At 42.9% G+C, this 16921-nt stretch overlaps 1 protein-coding gene and 1 pseudogene across 1 annotated transcript in view; one reads left to right on the forward strand and one right to left on the reverse strand.

Annotated features, from left to right (window-relative positions):
- The first annotated feature begins 4113 nt into the window (after positions 1–4113).
- DHCR24 (24-dehydrocholesterol reductase) overlaps positions 4114–16921 on the forward strand; it is a 33065-nt gene continuing 20257 nt past the window's right edge. Inside the window, exons 1-2 of the mRNA XM_061121797.1 lie at positions 4114–4693; positions 9017–9172. Coding sequence (XP_060977780.1) covers positions 4463–4693; positions 9017–9172 — 387 coding nt within the window. The 5' untranslated portion in view covers positions 4114–4462. The remainder of the gene's footprint in view (positions 4694–9016; positions 9173–16921) is intronic.
- On the reverse strand, positions 4851–8993 carry LOC133041303 (large ribosomal subunit protein uL22-like; annotated as a pseudogene).

Genomic DNA, 16921 nt, shown 5'->3' on the forward strand with positions numbered 1-16921 from the left:
CAGTCCAACAACCATATTTTAGGTAAGACGCTTTGGAGCTCATGAAGTCCCTGTTAAGCCACACACACACACACACACACACACACACACACACACACTTTGGAATATAAGGAAACCATTTTAAATGTCTATAGCTTATGGTTCATTTTTCAGAAAGCAAATTGTAAAGCTTACATTGAGTTGACCTTTAGGGAATTATGTATGTATGTATATGTATATGGGCCCAGAGGTATATCTAGGAAGATGTTTATGAATATAGGAACTTTAGTTGTCTCTTGATGATGAGCCATTTGAGGGAAATGCAAGATTCAACCCACTGGGAATCAGATAGTACTGTAGTATATATTTAGTGAAAGAAATCCACATATAAGTGGACTCACACAGTTCAAACCCATGTTGTTCAAGGGTCAACTGTATATACACACATATGTATAAAATACTTACAACTCTTCATGGGCTTCCATAGAACCCTATGATTCCTTATCATAGTACTTAACACACTGATTCACAATTGCCAGATCCTTCACAACTGTATCTAGTTCACTACGGTATATTGCACAATTACTGCATGTCAACAATTATTGAATATATGGTTAATATCCATCTAAGAATGCTTCCCCTTTTCCCCCCAGGATGTTGCTATATCTGATGGATCTCCTGGAACCATGACCACTCTAGCCATTATCAGGGAAGCTAACCTAGGAAAGACAGAATAAGCAGAATAGGAAGAATAAGGTCTTTCAAGCTGTCAGTGAGCCAATGACTTAACCAACTCTGGATCAATCTACACTAGGACTTCTGGTTACATGAGAGAATAAACACCCTTGTTGCTGGTGCTTGAGTTAGAAAGCATCACCAGTGACAGACTGAGTAAACAAAAGAATGAATGACTGACCACTAGCATAAGAAAGCCAACTCCCCTAGAATGGAGTTAAAGTCTTGTCCTGGAGACTTCAAAAACTGCTCACTGTTCTTAAGACACTCAAGGTGATAAAACAAGCAAAGTCTTGATAATCTAGAAGCTAGACTACAGTTATCTTATTTCTTATTATAGTTTTCTAGATAAACTGGACTTTCAGGCAAAAGCTGCACTTTGCAAGGAAAAAGAATCTCACTAGGGCTTCATTTAAAAACAAAGATAATATTCTTAGAGACATTTCAGAGTCAATACATATTTAATCCAATCTCCTAAATGTTAGCATGTGTAAGTATGACTTGGAGACTTTTTAAAAAAGCTGATTTTTGGGCCTCACCTGGGGCGATTTTGATTCAGTGGGATGTGGTGGGATCCAGGAATCTGCATTTTAGCCAGTAATCTGATGTGGATTGTCTCAGAACACACTTCAAGAAACTCTATTCTAAAGCTTCCACTTTGTATATCTAGATCCTAAGCACAAGAAATGATGTTTCACATAATAATCAAGGCAGCAGATTCAAGTGATGGAAAGATCCAGAAGATGGGAGCCATATCTGGACTTCTCTATTCACTAGACTAAGACACTGATCAGGCAAGTCTTCTCAAGCTCTCTATGTCTGAATGTCCCCATTTATCAAAAACTCAGATTAACATTTCTCTGCATTGCCAGTCCTCAGACTGATTATAAAGACCAGAATGATCTCAGTAGTTGTTCTGTAAAAATATAATAAAATGCTCTTTGTTAGAACTCTGGTGTTTACTGAGCTCCTTAATAAGTAAAATTATTTGTGTTGTTTAGGGTCTATTCATTAAGCAAGAAATGAGGACTCACATTTTTAGAAAGAGTATTACATGGCCAAACTGTAAAAGGGATATTGCTTAATTCCTGGTTAACCTGAGTAGTTGTTAACCAGAACATCCTATTCCTAAGCATTCTAACTAGGTTTCCATGGAAATAATACACATTTATTAACAACAATTTGTGAGTAGACTCCTTATCAAAGGGAGCTTCCTTGACTTGGGCAAAAATTAATGGGCCCAATAACTCACAGAACTGGAGAAATGGTATATCTGATAAAGGATAATATCTAAAGTACATAGAGAACTCCTAAAACTCAACAACAACAACAACAAAACAAACAATCCATTCAAAATAGGCAAAGAATTTCATAGATATTTCTCCAAAGAAGACACAGGAATAGCCAAAAAAGCACATGAAAAAGATATTCAGCATCATTAATCAATAGGGAAATGCAAATCAAAACCACAAGATACTACCTCACAAACATTAGGAGGACTACTGTCAAAAAAACAAAATAGAAAGCAACAAATATTGGTACAGCAACTGTGGAGCAATACGGCAGCTGAAAAATTAAACACAGAATTACCATACGATCCAGCAATTCTACTTCTGGATACATGCCAGAAGAATTAAAAGCAAGGTTTCAGAAAGATATTTGCACACCCATGTTTATAGCAAAATTATTCACAAGAGCTAAAACATAGAAGCAACCCAAGTGTCCATGGATGGATAAACAGAGAAGCAAACTGTGGTACCTTAAAAAATGGAACATTATTCAGTCTTAAAAAGGAAAATATTCAAAGTCAAAATTATTAATAAGGTATTTTGCATTCTCTTTTTTCTACTGCCTTTGAAATCCAGTTCGTGTTTTACACTGAAAATATGTCTCAGTCTGGACTAGTCACATACCAGTAGCTAGTAGCTATTGTGTAAGAGTGTACAGGTCTAGCTGATTCATTTTTGAAACCCAGTGCAAACACCCCCTCACTATTTGATTTTGATCTTTGAATGTTCAAGCCTCTGTTTACATTCTTCACTCATTCATTGGTCAGCAAACACTGTCATGTCCACTGTGCACCAACTATTATGCTAGAAAGTGGAAATACAGTCTGTGACGGTGAGAGACACCCAGATATAGTTATGAAATAATATAAAAGAATCGTGACACAGAATGTTGTTATTGTTGTTGAGTCTCTTAAGGTAGAGTCCAACTCTTTTGTAACCCCATGAACTGTAGCTCACTAAGGCTCCTCAGTTCACAGGATTTCCCAGGTGAGAATACTGGAGTGGATTGCCATTTTCTCTTCAGGGAGAATCTTCCCCACCCATAGATCAAATCCATGTCTCCTGCATTGGCAGGTGGATTCTTTACCACTGAACCAACCAGGGAAGCCCCATGACACAGAATAGATGCACTCTATTTTATGGGCACCTGAAAGGGGAAGGACATGTAGTTTTAGAGGTGGCCCTGAGCTGACTTCAAGGACCTGTAATGTTAGCTCTATGAATAGAATGGCAAAGGGCATGTCAGAGGTGTCAGCTTGAACAAAGGCCTGAAATGAGGGATGGGGGTCCCCGGCAACCACTAAAAAGTGCCTGTTAGGGCAACGGTGAAAAAGTAAAGTGGGGAGGTAAGCAGAGCCAGTGAAAAGCCTAGTGAGTCATGTTTGGCTTCTGAAATTTAAAGAAAAAATCTACACTTCTTAAAATTTCAGAAGTAACTGTCTCTCTGCAGGATCGTGGTGGAATGCAAATGACACTGGATTTAAGCTTTGGTCGGTAACAGTCGCGCTCCTCTGGATTAGCTCCTCCAAGAGGGCAGGACCATCTGCTATGCTCACCACCCTGCCCCAGTGTCTGCAGCACTGCTTGGCAGAGAGGGCGCTAGAAGTTTACAGAGCCGGTTCCTTCCTTCAGAAGTCCTTTCCCCTAGTCTTCCCCTTCCGCTCAGTTCAGCGGGAGAGGGGGAAGGGCGCTAGCTCTAGCCTGCGCTTCGAGTTCAGAGGCAGGCCTCACGCTTCTAGGATGTTTCCTCATCTATAAAATGGGTTCACAATTACCCGCCGCGCCGGACTGTTGAGTAACTCAAATGAATTAGAGAAAGCGCCTGGAAAAATGAAAAGGTGCACTTCTTGGCCTCGAGGGTAGAGTGACTTGAGGTGTGGACTTCAAGGCCAGGTTTCCACCCTCCCTGATGGGCATCCTCGGCCAAAGTGCAGGGTGATCGATCCCAGAGCGTGGGACGCCCAGATCCGACACCCTGGTAGGTAACCCTACGCGTGACTGCTTAACGCGCCTCTCGAGGAGGCGCCACCTAAGGAGGAGGGGTGGAGGTTGCAACCGCTCCCCTCGGTGTTGTGGCTACTCCTCAGTTTCCAAGGCCTGGACGTCCGAATCCCGCAGCCCGCGCCCGGCAGACCCCCGCAGATCAGAGCGCCGCAGACCACCCCCTCCCAGCGCGTCCGAGAGGAGAAGAGGGTGGAGCGGACAGACTCCCGCAGCCAATAAAATCAGCGGGTTCCTGGTCCGATCCCCGGCGCGGCTCGCCATTGGTCGCCACCCGGGTCTCGGCCCACCGAACCTTTGCGACCTGAGCCAATCGCTAGCCGGTGAGGGGTCCTCAGGCTCGCGGGGAGCCGGCGGCGGGCGGCTGCGAGTGCTAGCAGGCTAGCAGCCGTTGGCGGTGACTAGCGGCGCGAGCCCGCAAACCCCCTCCCCGGTGCGGCGCGCCGCCAGGCTCCACCATGGAGCCCGCTGTGTCGCTGGCGGTGTGCGCGCTGCTCTTCCTGCTCTGGGTTCGCGTGAAAGGGCTGGAGTTTGTTCTCATCCACCAGCGCTGGGTGTTTGTGTGCCTCTTCCTCCTACCTCTCTCGCTCATCTTCGACATCTACTACTACGTGCGCGCCTGGGTGGTGTTCAAGCTCAGCAGCGCGCCGCGGCTGCACGAACAGCGCGTGCGGGACATCCAGAAGCAGGTGAGCGGCGCCGGGTGGGGCGGGAGCCAGGCGCGAAGTGGTGCGCGGCGCGGCGCAAGGGCTTCCCTGACGCGGTGGCATTTGAGCGAGATTTGAACTAAACAGAAATGTGATTGGGGGGTGGGGGGGGTGGTGCTTCCTGAGAGGAAACGGAGTAAGCAACGGCGTTGAATAGAACATTGCTTCGACATTTATGGAGTGCCTGCTGTGTGCAGAGTACGTGCGGGCTGTCTGGAGAGACGTAAAGAATCGTACTGAGGTAGCTCTCACCAGGCCCAGATGATTTCAGAGGAAGAGCGGGGCTTCAAGGAAGTGCACCTGGCCCTGGTGACGGGGAAGTAGCGGGAATGATCCGGGGAACGTGTGAGCGTCTGAGGAGAGGGGCGGAAGGTCGGAAAGTCAGTTTGAAGCTAGGTTGCGGGCGGGGGGTTCAGTTTGGAGTTTACTCTGTAGCAAGGAGCTTTTAACGTGCTTAGATTAGAGGACTAAAGTGACTAAAGAAGGTAGGACCACACCAGGTTGTGGAGCCTCGCAGATCCTGCGCCAGGCGCTCACTCTTAAGAAGGCAGTGTCCTCCCCTGTGTCAGCGCTCACAGAACCCGTAAGCCTGCTGCAGCTCACAGCCGAGCCTCCTCCTTCTATGCCATCGCCAGAATGGACATCAGGCATGAACATCAGGCCTGGGCAGTTTCTTGGCGCCCTCTGCCCCTCCATATGTTCCTCTCTTACTGGCCTCAGGTTGCAAAGAGCTTCTGTTTCCTGCTGCCACCCTCACCACAGGTGTTGCAGCCTCCATGTTCTGTTTGCTGCTGGCTGAGTGCTGCCGATAAGAGCGTGAAGACGAATGCGGAGAGCCATCGCTGGGAGGGATAGACCTTGGATCCTCTGGGAGCAAGCAGCATCTGGAAGCCCTTTACTCAGGCTGCCATGAATGGTGCTAGTCACGGTCACAGCTCCAGAGCCCTCCCTACTTTCGGTCTCGAATGCACCCTGTTTCCTAGTTCTTTCTGTGTGCTCAGATTCTCAATTTCCCTGCTTATCTCCCGTATCAGAGTGTGAGCTTCTTGAAGACAGACTGCTGACTCCTCTCTGTCCCGTGAGCCCTGGCCCAAAGCAGTGCAGTGAGCACTTACGAACCTCAGCTAAACCAAAGGGCTTCCCCCGTGGCTCAGTGGTAGAGAATCTTCCTACAATGCAGAATCCCTAGGTCAGGAAGGTCCCCTGGAGAAGGAAATGGCAACCTGCTCCAGTATTTTTTTCCTGGGGAATCCCGTGGACAGAGGAGCCTGGCAGGCTACAGTCAGTCCATGGAGTCATACAGAGTTGGACACAACTGAGCGACTAAACAGCAACATTCGGGACAAGAAGACAAGGGGCATTGCCAGACCAACCCACTGCCGTGGCCCTACCCTGGGCCACATTCTGTGCCACTGATGTTCAGTATTTTTCATCCTCACCGAAATACTGATAGGTCTTTGTGAGGGGTTTTTGCTTTTATTATTTTTTTGGTGGCACTTTTTCCTGGACTATAAGTTTTTGTTTCTTCAGTTTCTTCTGGTATATCCTTTTCTTTCATGCAACATCCTCTTCTGGTTTAAGAACAATCTGCTCTTTATCAGTAAGGCTCATCTCAGTATGGCAGAGAGAATTCATGTTCAGGTCGATCCGACCATGAGCTCTGTAAGTCCTGAGTTGCATCTTGAGGCTCACTGACCAGAAAAGCTACATCTAAGCCCTTAAATTCACCATTACTCTCTGCATTTTTGAGCATGTGCAGTAAGGATATTCAGCACTCTTTTTGGGGCCACCAACCATGTGTCCAGCCCCACTGTTGGGCCTGGGCCCCCCTACAAGCTCCACCATTGTAATGACTGAATGGCACACACTGCTTCTGTAGAGTGACATCCTTAAGAGACTTGGTGGCTTTTCAGATATGTATACTCTTAATGGCCTGGGCATTTCACAGGTGTTCTTAAAGTGAACACCAAGGTTCAAACCTCTTGATTTGCATGATTTTGTGGGGTTTTCTGGGTCAAGTAAATAGTAAACCATTTTCAGAGGTCACCTCTGGCCACTTACCAGAAAAGGACCACCCTGAGAGATCTTGCACCTGTTCTACAGATGGAAAATATATTGAGACTCAAACTGGGAGTCATGTGCCTGAGATGGTATAGCTAGTAAATGGGTCTGGAACCCAGGTCAGCTCCATCTCTGAACCTGAACTCTGACATTGCTTCTTTCCCAACCCTTTCCATTCTACCGTGGAGGTCTGGTTCTGTTGCCTCACACCTGGAAAGTGGTGATAACTACCTGACCAGTTGCCCGTTTCCTGGGCCCTGCCTACCTCTCTCTGACTTGCCCTGCCATAAGGGCACGGTGCCACGGGATTGCCTCCCTGCCCCAGATCTTGGTTGGCTCCCATCAGGATCCATCCCATCCAGTGTTTCAGACTTGATGAACTCCACATTCACCTCATGTTCCCGTCCCACCTCCACCCCCCCAGTTCCCACCCTCCCACTCCCGTCCCATCCTCCACCCGCCCAGTTCCCATTCCTGGCTGCATGCAGCTCCCCAGTGCATCCTGCCCACCTCCAGGCTTGTATTAAGTCCTGGGGCTGCAGAGTTGGGCAGGGGCAAAGTCTGCTCAGTCACCCCCTACTCATAGGAATCCCTTCCTCAGTTACACCCCTCTGTGCAAAACCTCTGCTTCACATGGGACCCTGGCCTCTGATGGCAGAACAGTTCTTCCCCATGTTGAACTTTCCCGTGTTGCCTGATGAGTTTCAGCATAGCCTATTCTAGGACTCTGGATTGCAAGTGACAGAAACTCAACTCCAACTGGCTTGAGCAAAAGGGGACTTTATTGACCCAGGTCTTGAAAAGTCCAGAAGTAGGACTTGCCGGACAGCCCAGTGGTTAAGACTCTGCCCTTACTCTGAGTTTCCAATGCAGGGGGCACGAGTTTGACCCCTGGTCTGGGAACTAAGATTTCCACCTGCCACAGGGTCTGGCCAAAAAACGAGAGAAAAGTCCAAGAATAAAAGCGGCTCAGACTTCGCTAGGTCCAGCATCAGTCTCTGTCTTTCCCCCCAGCTGTCATTCTTGGCTCTGCTTTGCTCTGAGTTGACTTCATTCTCAGGGAGGCTGTTTCCCTGCAGGGGCCCCAGCAGTGTCTGGCTTATATCCAGCCAGCCTAGCAACTCCAGTAAAGTGAGAGGGCCTCTTCTGGAATCGGTCTTAATTGGCTTAACTTGGATCATAGGCCCGTCCCTGTACTGGTCACTGTGGCCAGGGGGATGGAGTCAGACCTCAGTCATGTGCCCGTCTCTGGGGGCAGGGGGCAGTCGGTGTCACCCGGACCAAAGAGAGATGGGACTGTTAGAAGCAGGTGAAGAGGACATGGATGGTCGCAGGTCACAGCAGCAGATGTCCACCTCCCTGCCATTTTCCATCAGCAAGAAGGGAATGCTTCCTCCCACGTTCCTCCTGAGCCATTTGTTCTGTGTGTTTTGTGCTCTGGTCACTTATAGCAGAGCTTTAGCAGAAGTTCTTCCTTCCATGTCTGATGGTGAATCTGGCCTCCTTTGCTGGTTCCCTTCCTCTCAGAGTGATACATGAGTTAACATGCACAGATGCTTAGAACAGCACTTGGCACATAATCAGCTTCAGTAAGTGTTAGCGGTTACTCCGTTGCCTATTATTTATAAGCCCGTTTATCCTTCCAGGCCTGAAGTTGGGTGGTCCTGATGGTGAATCTGGGCTTTGCCCTTTAGCAGTTGTGTAATGCTGGGCAAGTTATTTTCACCTCTCATTTTCTTCATCTGCAAAAGGAGGCGGATCATCCCAACCACCTGGGTTGTTGTGAGAATTAAATGAGACAAGACACAACAGGTGCCTGGTGCAGCGGGGGCAGCTAGTAGATACTGGGTTGACCAAAAAATTTGTTTGGGTTTATGTGAAAGCCTGAACGAACTTTTCAGCCAACACAATAGTTATCATTTGTGTGGTTGTTATTTTTTCCAATACAGCACCTGTCGTGAACTTTGCAGTTAGAATAAATGTTTTCAAAGCACTTTGATCCTGCTTTCCAGCTCTTTCTTCATTTTGCTTTGTGGTGTGGCAACACTTTGACTTTTCACTAGCCAAGGAGAGTCCAGAGGGTAAGGCCAGTGGGCCTTTCATCATCCCACTCCTCCTGGTGTCTGGAAGGATTCAGGCCTCAGTAAATGAGGCACCGTTCCCCGCCCCTTCTCCTGAAGGCAGGGCTATAAGCTGCCAGAGGATCCCTGGGAGGGCCAGCTCAGCCTCTGCTCATGTCTGCAGGTGCGGGAATGGAAGGAGCAGGGCAGCAAGACCTTCATGTGCACGGGGCGGCCGGGCTGGCTCACCGTCTCACTGCGGGTTGGCAAGTACAAGAAGACACACAAAAACATCATGATCAACCTGATGGACATTCTGGAGGTGGACACCAAGAAACAGGTGAGAGAAGTGGCATGGTTCTCTGGCTCTGGGAGTAGGTGGGGCACTGCCCCTGGTACAAATGACTCACAGGGAGATAATTTTAACCAAAGATATCCCAGAGTAAACAGGACCAAGGCCCTTGGTCATCACAGAAGGCTCTGCCCACTATTGTCATCTTGCAGAGCCTCACAGCTTTGGAAGAGATTGGTCGTAGCCCCATCTCACAGGTGGGCAGACTGAGAGCTCAGAGCGATTCTTGGATTATCTGCCACTCCACAGGAAGACAGGGATGGGGAAATCATGGGCAAAAATGAACCTGATTACCTCTTCCCAGTAAGGAAGTGTGCTGGTGAAAATGGGACAGTGGAGGTAGCTCAGAGGGTAGGCCTCGTTCCAAGCTTTCTGGGAACCCACTTGTTAATAACCTTAGATGTGTTTATCCTCTTTGGTCTATCTGGTATTTCTACTACTTGAAACTGGTCTCTCAGAAAAGGGAAATAAAGACAACAGAGAAAGAGAGGGATATTATATCACAACTTTATTTTTAATCAAAGACAATATGATATCCAATAGTAGGGAGTTGTTATATATGGTGTATCCACGTGATGGCATTTTGTTATGACTCCTTGTCCAAGTTATTTAATTTCCCTGTGCCTTTTCCTCCCCCTTAACAGCTTTATTGACATATACTTGACATATAATAAACTGTACATAGAGTTTTTATACATAGAACATGTATCATGTACCCTCTCTTTTTTTGTATGGCTTCTTTCACTCAGCATAATTATTCTGAGGCTCATCCATGTGTCAGAAGGATGTTGTTTTATTGCTGTGTAGTATTCCAGTCACAGTTTGTTTGTTTATCCTTTCACTTATTGATGGACGTTTGCATTGTTTCCAGTTTGGGTCTATTACAGGTAAAAGGGTGAGGAACATCTGGATATAGTCAAAATTGTTGTGTGGGCATTTGCCCTTTTTTGAGGTGAATTCCTGGCAGTGGAGTCGCTGGGTCATATGGTAGGTATATGGTTAACTTTCTAAGAAACTGCCAAATTATTTTCTAAAGTAGCTGTAACATTTACATCTCCACAAGTGTTCTAGTTGCTCCATATCATTGTAAACTTGGTATAGTTCATTTTAGCCATTTAATTGTTGTAGGTATCTTAGTGTGAGTTTTAACTGACTAATGAATGATGTTGGGCATCTCTTTATGTGCATATTTGCTGTTTATATGCCTGTGGTGAAGTACTTGTTCAAGTTTTTTGCTAAAAATTTTTAATTGGGTTGTTTGTTTCCTTACTATGTATTCTAGAAACAAGACCTTCATCAGATATACAGTTTGTATATATTTTCCCCTGGTGTTTGGCTTGTCTTTTGAAAACCAGAAGTTGTTTTAATTTTGATGAAGTCCAGTTTAGTAATTTCTTTTATAGATTGTGCTTTTAATGTTTTATTTAAAAAATCTTGCCCTTCTCCATGTCTCAAAGGTTTTCCTTCTGTTTCCTTCCAGAAGTATTATATTTTTAGGGTTTACGCTTAGAACTATGATTCGTTTTGAGTTAATTTTTGCATTTGATATGAGATATGGGTCCAAAATTTTTTTTGCACGTGGATTTCCAATTGTTCCAGCTTCTTTTGTTGAAAAGACAATCCTTTCTCCACTGAAAGGTTTTCAGCACCTTTGCTGAAATCAGTTGTCCATATTTACAGGTCTTTTTCTGGACTCTGCTGTTCTGTTGATCTATTTGCCTATCTGTATGCCAGGAACACATTGTCTTGAATACTATAGCTTTATATTAGTAAGTCCAAAATAATGAGTTGGGAAGTATTCCTTCCTTTTCACTTTTCTGGAGGAGTTTATATAAAATTGGTTTTGTTTATTTAAAAGTCAATGGAATTAACCAGCGAAGCCCTCTGAGCCTGGAGTTCTCTTTGCAAGCAAGTTTTTAACTACAAATTAAGTTTTTAAAAAATAGATATAGGGCTCTTCAATTTTTTTTTTCTTTTTTTCTTTTTTTTTTTTCCAATTATTTTTATTAGTTGGAGGCTAATTACTTCACAACATTGCAGTGGGTTTTGTCATACATTGACATGAATCAGCCATGGAGTTACATGTATTCCCCATCCCGAACCCCCCCCCCACCTTCCCCCCCACCCGATTCCCCTGGGTCCTCCCAGTGCACCTGGCCCGAGCACCTGTCTCATGCATCCCACCTGGGCAGGTGGTCTGTTTCACCATAGATAATATACATGCTGTTCTCTCAAAACATCCCACCCTCGCCTTCTCCCACAGAGTCCAAAAGTCTGTTCTGTACATCTGTGTCTCTTTTTCTGTTTTGCATATAGGGTTATCATTACCATCTTTCTAAATTCCATATATATGTGTTAGTATGCTGTAATGATCTTTATCTTTCTGGCTTACTTCACTCTGTATAATGGGCTCCAGTTTCATCCATCTCATTAGAACTGATTCAAATGAATTCTTTTTAATGGCTGAGTAATATTCCATGGTGTATATGTACCACAGCTTCCTTATCCATTCGTCTGCTGATGGGCATCTAGGTTGCTTCCATGTCCTGGCTATTATAAATAGTGCTGCGATGAACATTGGGGTGCACGTGTCTCTTTCAGATCTGGTTTCCTCAGTGTGTATGCCCAAGAGTGGTATTGCTGGGTCATAGGGCTCTTCAATTTATCTGTTTCTTCTTGGTGAGCTTTGGCAGTTTGTGTCTTTGAAGGTATTTGTCCATTTCATTGAGTTGCATAGTTGATTGACGTAAAGTTATTCGTAATATTCCCTTACTGTCTTGTGGGCATGTATAGAATCTGTGGTGATGTCATGTCTTTCATTTCTGATACTGATCATTTGTGTCTGCTCCCTTTTCTTCCTTAGCAGTCTGACTAGAAGTTAATCAATTTTACTGATCTTCTCAAAGAACCAGCTTTTGGTTTCATTGATTGTTCTCTCTCTCCCTTTTTTGGTTTTCTATTTCATTGACTTCCGCTTTGATCTTTGTTAATTTCTTATGCTGACTTTGGGTTTAATTTTACTCTTCTTTGTCTAGTTTTTTAAGGTAACAGCTAAGGTCATTGACTTAGACATTTCTTTATTTCTATTATGGATGTTTAGTGTTATAAATTTCCCCCTAAGCACTGTTTTAGAGCTGTCCCCAAATTTGATATCTTACCTTTTCATTTTCATTCAATTCAAATTACTTTCTAGTTTTGTTTTTGATATCTGCTTTGACCCAGAGGTTTTTTAGAAGCATGTTATTTAGTCTCCAAATATTTAGGAATTTTCCAGAGATCTTACTGATTTCTAATTTAATACAGTTGTCAGAAAACATACTTTATATGATTAAAATGCTTTTTGGCTTACTGAGACTTACTGTATGGCCTAGAATACAGTCTATTTGATAAATGTTCTTTATACCTTTTTTTTTTTTGGATGTATATTCTGCTGTTTTGGGATGATGTGTACTGTAAGTGTCAATTAGGTCAAGTTGGTTGATAGTGCTGTTCAAGTCTTCTATATCCTTATGAATTTTCTCTCTACTTATTCTATCAGTTATTGAAAGGGGGATATTGAAATCTCTGCCTGGGATTATAGATTTGTTTTTATCTCTTGCACTTCTTACAGTTTTGCTTGTATAATTTGAAGCTCTGTTATTAGGTATACAAATGCTTGGGATTTTTATTTCCTCTTGATTAATTGATCCCTTTATCATTGTGAAATTACCTTTTTTAAAAAATTTCTTTTATTGAAGTATAATTGTTTACAATGTTGTGTTAATTTCTGCTGACAGCAAAGTGATCCAACTATATGTATATGTTCTTTTTCATATTCTTTTTCATTGTGATTTATTAGAGGATACTGAATGTAGTTCCCTGTGCTATACAGTAGGACCTTGTTGTTATCCATTCTAAATATAACAGTTTGCATCTGCTAATTCCAAACTCTCCATCCATCCATCTGCCCTGCCACCCGGTTTGGCAACCACAAGTCTGTCCTCTCTGTGAGTGTTTTTGTTTCACAGATAAGTATATATGTGTCATTTTTTAAGTTGAAGTATAATTGATTTCCAGTGTGTTAATTTCTGCTGTACAACAGAGTGATTCAGTTGTGTGTGTCTCTATGAAAGTGAAAGTGAAGTCACTTAGTTGTGTCCCACTCTTTGTGACCCCATGGACTGTAACCAGGCTTCTCCGTCCACGGGATTTTCCAGGCAAGAGTACTGAATTGGGTTGCCATTTCCTTCTCCAGGGGATCTTCCTGACCCAGGGATCAAACCCAGGTCTCCCACATTATAGGCAGACACTTTACCATCTGAGCCACCACGGAAGTCAGGCTGTGTGTCTCTGTGTAAATATATATATATATTCTTTTTCATATTCCTTTCCATGATGGTTTATCACAGAATATTGAATACAGTTCCCTGTTCTGTACCATAGGACCTTACTTATCTGTTCTGTGTATAATAGTTTGCATATGCTAACCCCAAGCTCCAATCCTTCCCTCCCCTGTCCCAGCCACAAGTCTGTTCTCTGCATCTGTGAGTCTGTTTTCTGTTTCATAGGTATGTTTCTTTGTGTCATAATTTAGATTCCACATATAAGTGATATCATATGGTATTTTTCTGACTCCCTTCACTTAATATGATGATCTCCATGTCCATCTATATTGCTGCAAATGGCATTATTTCATTCTTTTTTATGGCTGAGTAGTATTCCATTGTATGTACACCCCACATCTTTATCCTTTCACCTGTCAGTGGACATTTAAATTGTTTCTATGTTTTGACTATTGTAAATAGTCAAATGCTGTAACATGGGTGTATATGTCTGTGAAATAACGAGTTTTATTCCTAGGTCGTATTCTTTGTTCAGAAATCTACTTTGTCTAAGTGGCAGCATGGTGTATCTTTTTCCATCATTTTCCTTTTAACATATTTGTATCTTTATAGTTGAAGTGTTTCTTGTAGACAGCACATAATTAAGTCTTGCTTTTTATCTAACATGACAATTTCTGCCTTTTAATTCAGATTTAAGACTACTTACATTTAATGTTATTATTGACAAGAGTTAGTTTAAATTGGTTGCCTTGCTCTTTGTTTTCCGTTTGTGCCATTTGTTCTTTGTTCCCTTTTTCTCTTTTTCTGTCTGTTTTTTCGGATTAGTGAATAGTTTTTATGATTGTTTAGCTCTTGTTGACTTGATAGCTGTAAGTCTTTGTTTTGTTATTTTAGCAGTTGTTTTAGGATTTATGGTGTATACTTTCCTTGTCACTATCTGCTTCAAGTGATGGTATCCTATTTGATGTGTAGTGTAAGAATCTTAATATGCTTCCATTTCTCTCCTCCCACCTTTGTGCTATTATTGTCATCCTTTTATATATGTTATAAACCCCACACTACATTATTATTGTTACTAGTAGTTATCTTTTAAAGAGATTTAAATAAGAAAAATCTTGTATATTTACCCGTATAGTTACCATTTCTTCATTTTGAAGATTTATATTTCCATCTTTTTCATTTTCCTTTGGCCTGAAGAACCTCCTTTGACACTTCTTTTTTTTAAAAATCTTTAATTAGTTAATTTTTGGCTGCACTGGGTCTTCATTGCTTTGTACAGGCTTTTTCTAGTTGCAGCGAGCAGGGATTACTCTGCATTGCAATGTGTGGGCTTCTCATTGTGGTGGCTTCTCTTACTGTGACACATGGGCTCCAGAGCACAGGCTTCAGTAGTTGCAGCTCAGGGACTCTGTTGCCCGGCGGCAGGTAGAATCTTCCCAGACAAGGGATCAAACCCGTGTTTCCCACATTGGCATGCAGATTCCTAACCACTGGACCACTAAGGAACTTCCATCCTAATCGTTTTTAAGATGTGTCATTCAGTGGTATTAAATCCATGCAGTCGTCATTCAGACACCACCACCATCCATTGCCATAACTCTTTTCCTCTTGTAAAACTGAAATTCTATACTCATGAAACAGTAACTCCCTAATCTTCCCTTTCCCCAGACGCTGGCAACCACTTTCTAATATCTGTCTCTATAATTTTGACCTCTCCAAGTACCTCATGTAAGTGGATCATACAGTATTTGTCTTTTTATGACTAGCTTATTTTCCTTAGCAAAATGTCTTCAAGGTTTATTCATGTTATAGCATATTGCAGAATTTTCTTCCTTTTTTAAGGTTGGATAATATTCCATTCTATATCTGTACTACATTTTGCTTATGCATTCATTCATCCCTGAACACTTCGGTTGCTTCTATCTTTTAGCTATTATGAGTAATGCTGCTATGTACATGGGTGTAGAAATATCATTTCAAGACCCTGCTTTCAGTTATTTTGGGTATATACCCAGAAGTGGAATTGCTGGCTCACTTGGCAGTTCTATTTTTAATTTTTTAAGGAATGGCTGTACTGTTTTCCATAGTGCTTGCACCATTTAACATCCCTACCAAGAGTGCACAAGGGTTTTAATTTTTCTAAATCCTTACCAGCACTTGTAATTTTCTGTTTTTGTTTTGTATTTAATAATAGCCATCCTAATGGCTATGAGGTTGTCTTCATTTCTGAAAGATATTTTCAGTGGGTATGGAATTCCAGGTTGACGGGTCTTTTTCCTTCAGTACTTTGAAGATGCTCCAGCTTCTTCTTACTTGCATTGTTTCTAATAAGAAATCTCTCATGCTTTTTATGTAACATAGCTTTTTCCTTTGACTGCTTTTAAGATTTTCTCTTTGTAACTAGTTTTAAGCAATTATTATGATGTGTCATGGTATAGTTTTCTTCATAATTCTTGTGCTTGGGAGCCATATAATTTTTCATCATATTTGAAAATTCAAGGGTCATTATTTCTTTAAGTAGTTTTTCTTTCTCTTCCTCTCTCCTTTGAGGACTGCTATTACACATAAGTTGGGCCAGTTGAAGTTGTTTCATAGCTTAGCTCACTGATACGCTGTTCATAAAAGTTTTTTTTCCCCCCACTATATATTTTCATTTTGGACAGTTTCTATTGCTGTGTATTTAAATTCACTGCTCTTCTTCTGCAGTGTCTTAATTTGCCATCAGTCCTAACCAGTGTATTTTTCATCTCCGACATTGTGGTTTTCATTTCTAGAAGTTTGATTTGGATTTTTTACTGCCTTTTAAATGTCTCTACTTAACTTTTTGAACATAAGGATTATAGTCATAATTATTTTAATACCCTTATTTTGCTGATTCTAATATCTATCAATTCGGGGTCTGTTTTATCAAGACAGATTGATTATTCCCCTCAGGGTGGGTCGAATTTTCCTGCCTCTCTGCATGGCTAGTGAACTTTGATTGGATTCTAGACATCATGGATTTTACCTTGTTGGGTGCTGGATGTTTCTGTACCCCTGTAAATCTTCCCGAGTTTTGCTCTGAGATATAGCCAAGTTACTGGGAAAGAGTTTGACCTAGTTGGGTATTGAGTTTTCAGGTGGGGTTGAAGCAGTGTGTAATCTAGGGGCAATGATTCCCTGCTGCTGAGGCAAGACCCTTAGAAATACTCTACCCATTGCCCTAAGAGTCATAAAGCTCTCCAGTCTGGCTGTGGGAACGAATAGCATTTCCTGCCCTGTGTGTAACAGAGCCCCGGCTCTGTTACCTTCCAGGCTCTTCCCCTGGCCCCAGCCTTGGGTTCTTTCCTCCTGGGTACCCATCAGTTCTCAGCTGGATGCTCAGTGGGCACTTTGGCAGTACTTCAGAGTTTTCTCTCTGCAGTTCTCTCCTCCC

The sequence above is a fragment of the Dama dama genome, chromosome 20, assembly GCF_033118175.1.
Source record: "Dama dama isolate Ldn47 chromosome 20, ASM3311817v1, whole genome shotgun sequence".
In the NCBI taxonomy this organism is placed as follows: Eukaryota; Metazoa; Chordata; class Mammalia; order Artiodactyla; family Cervidae; genus Dama; species Dama dama.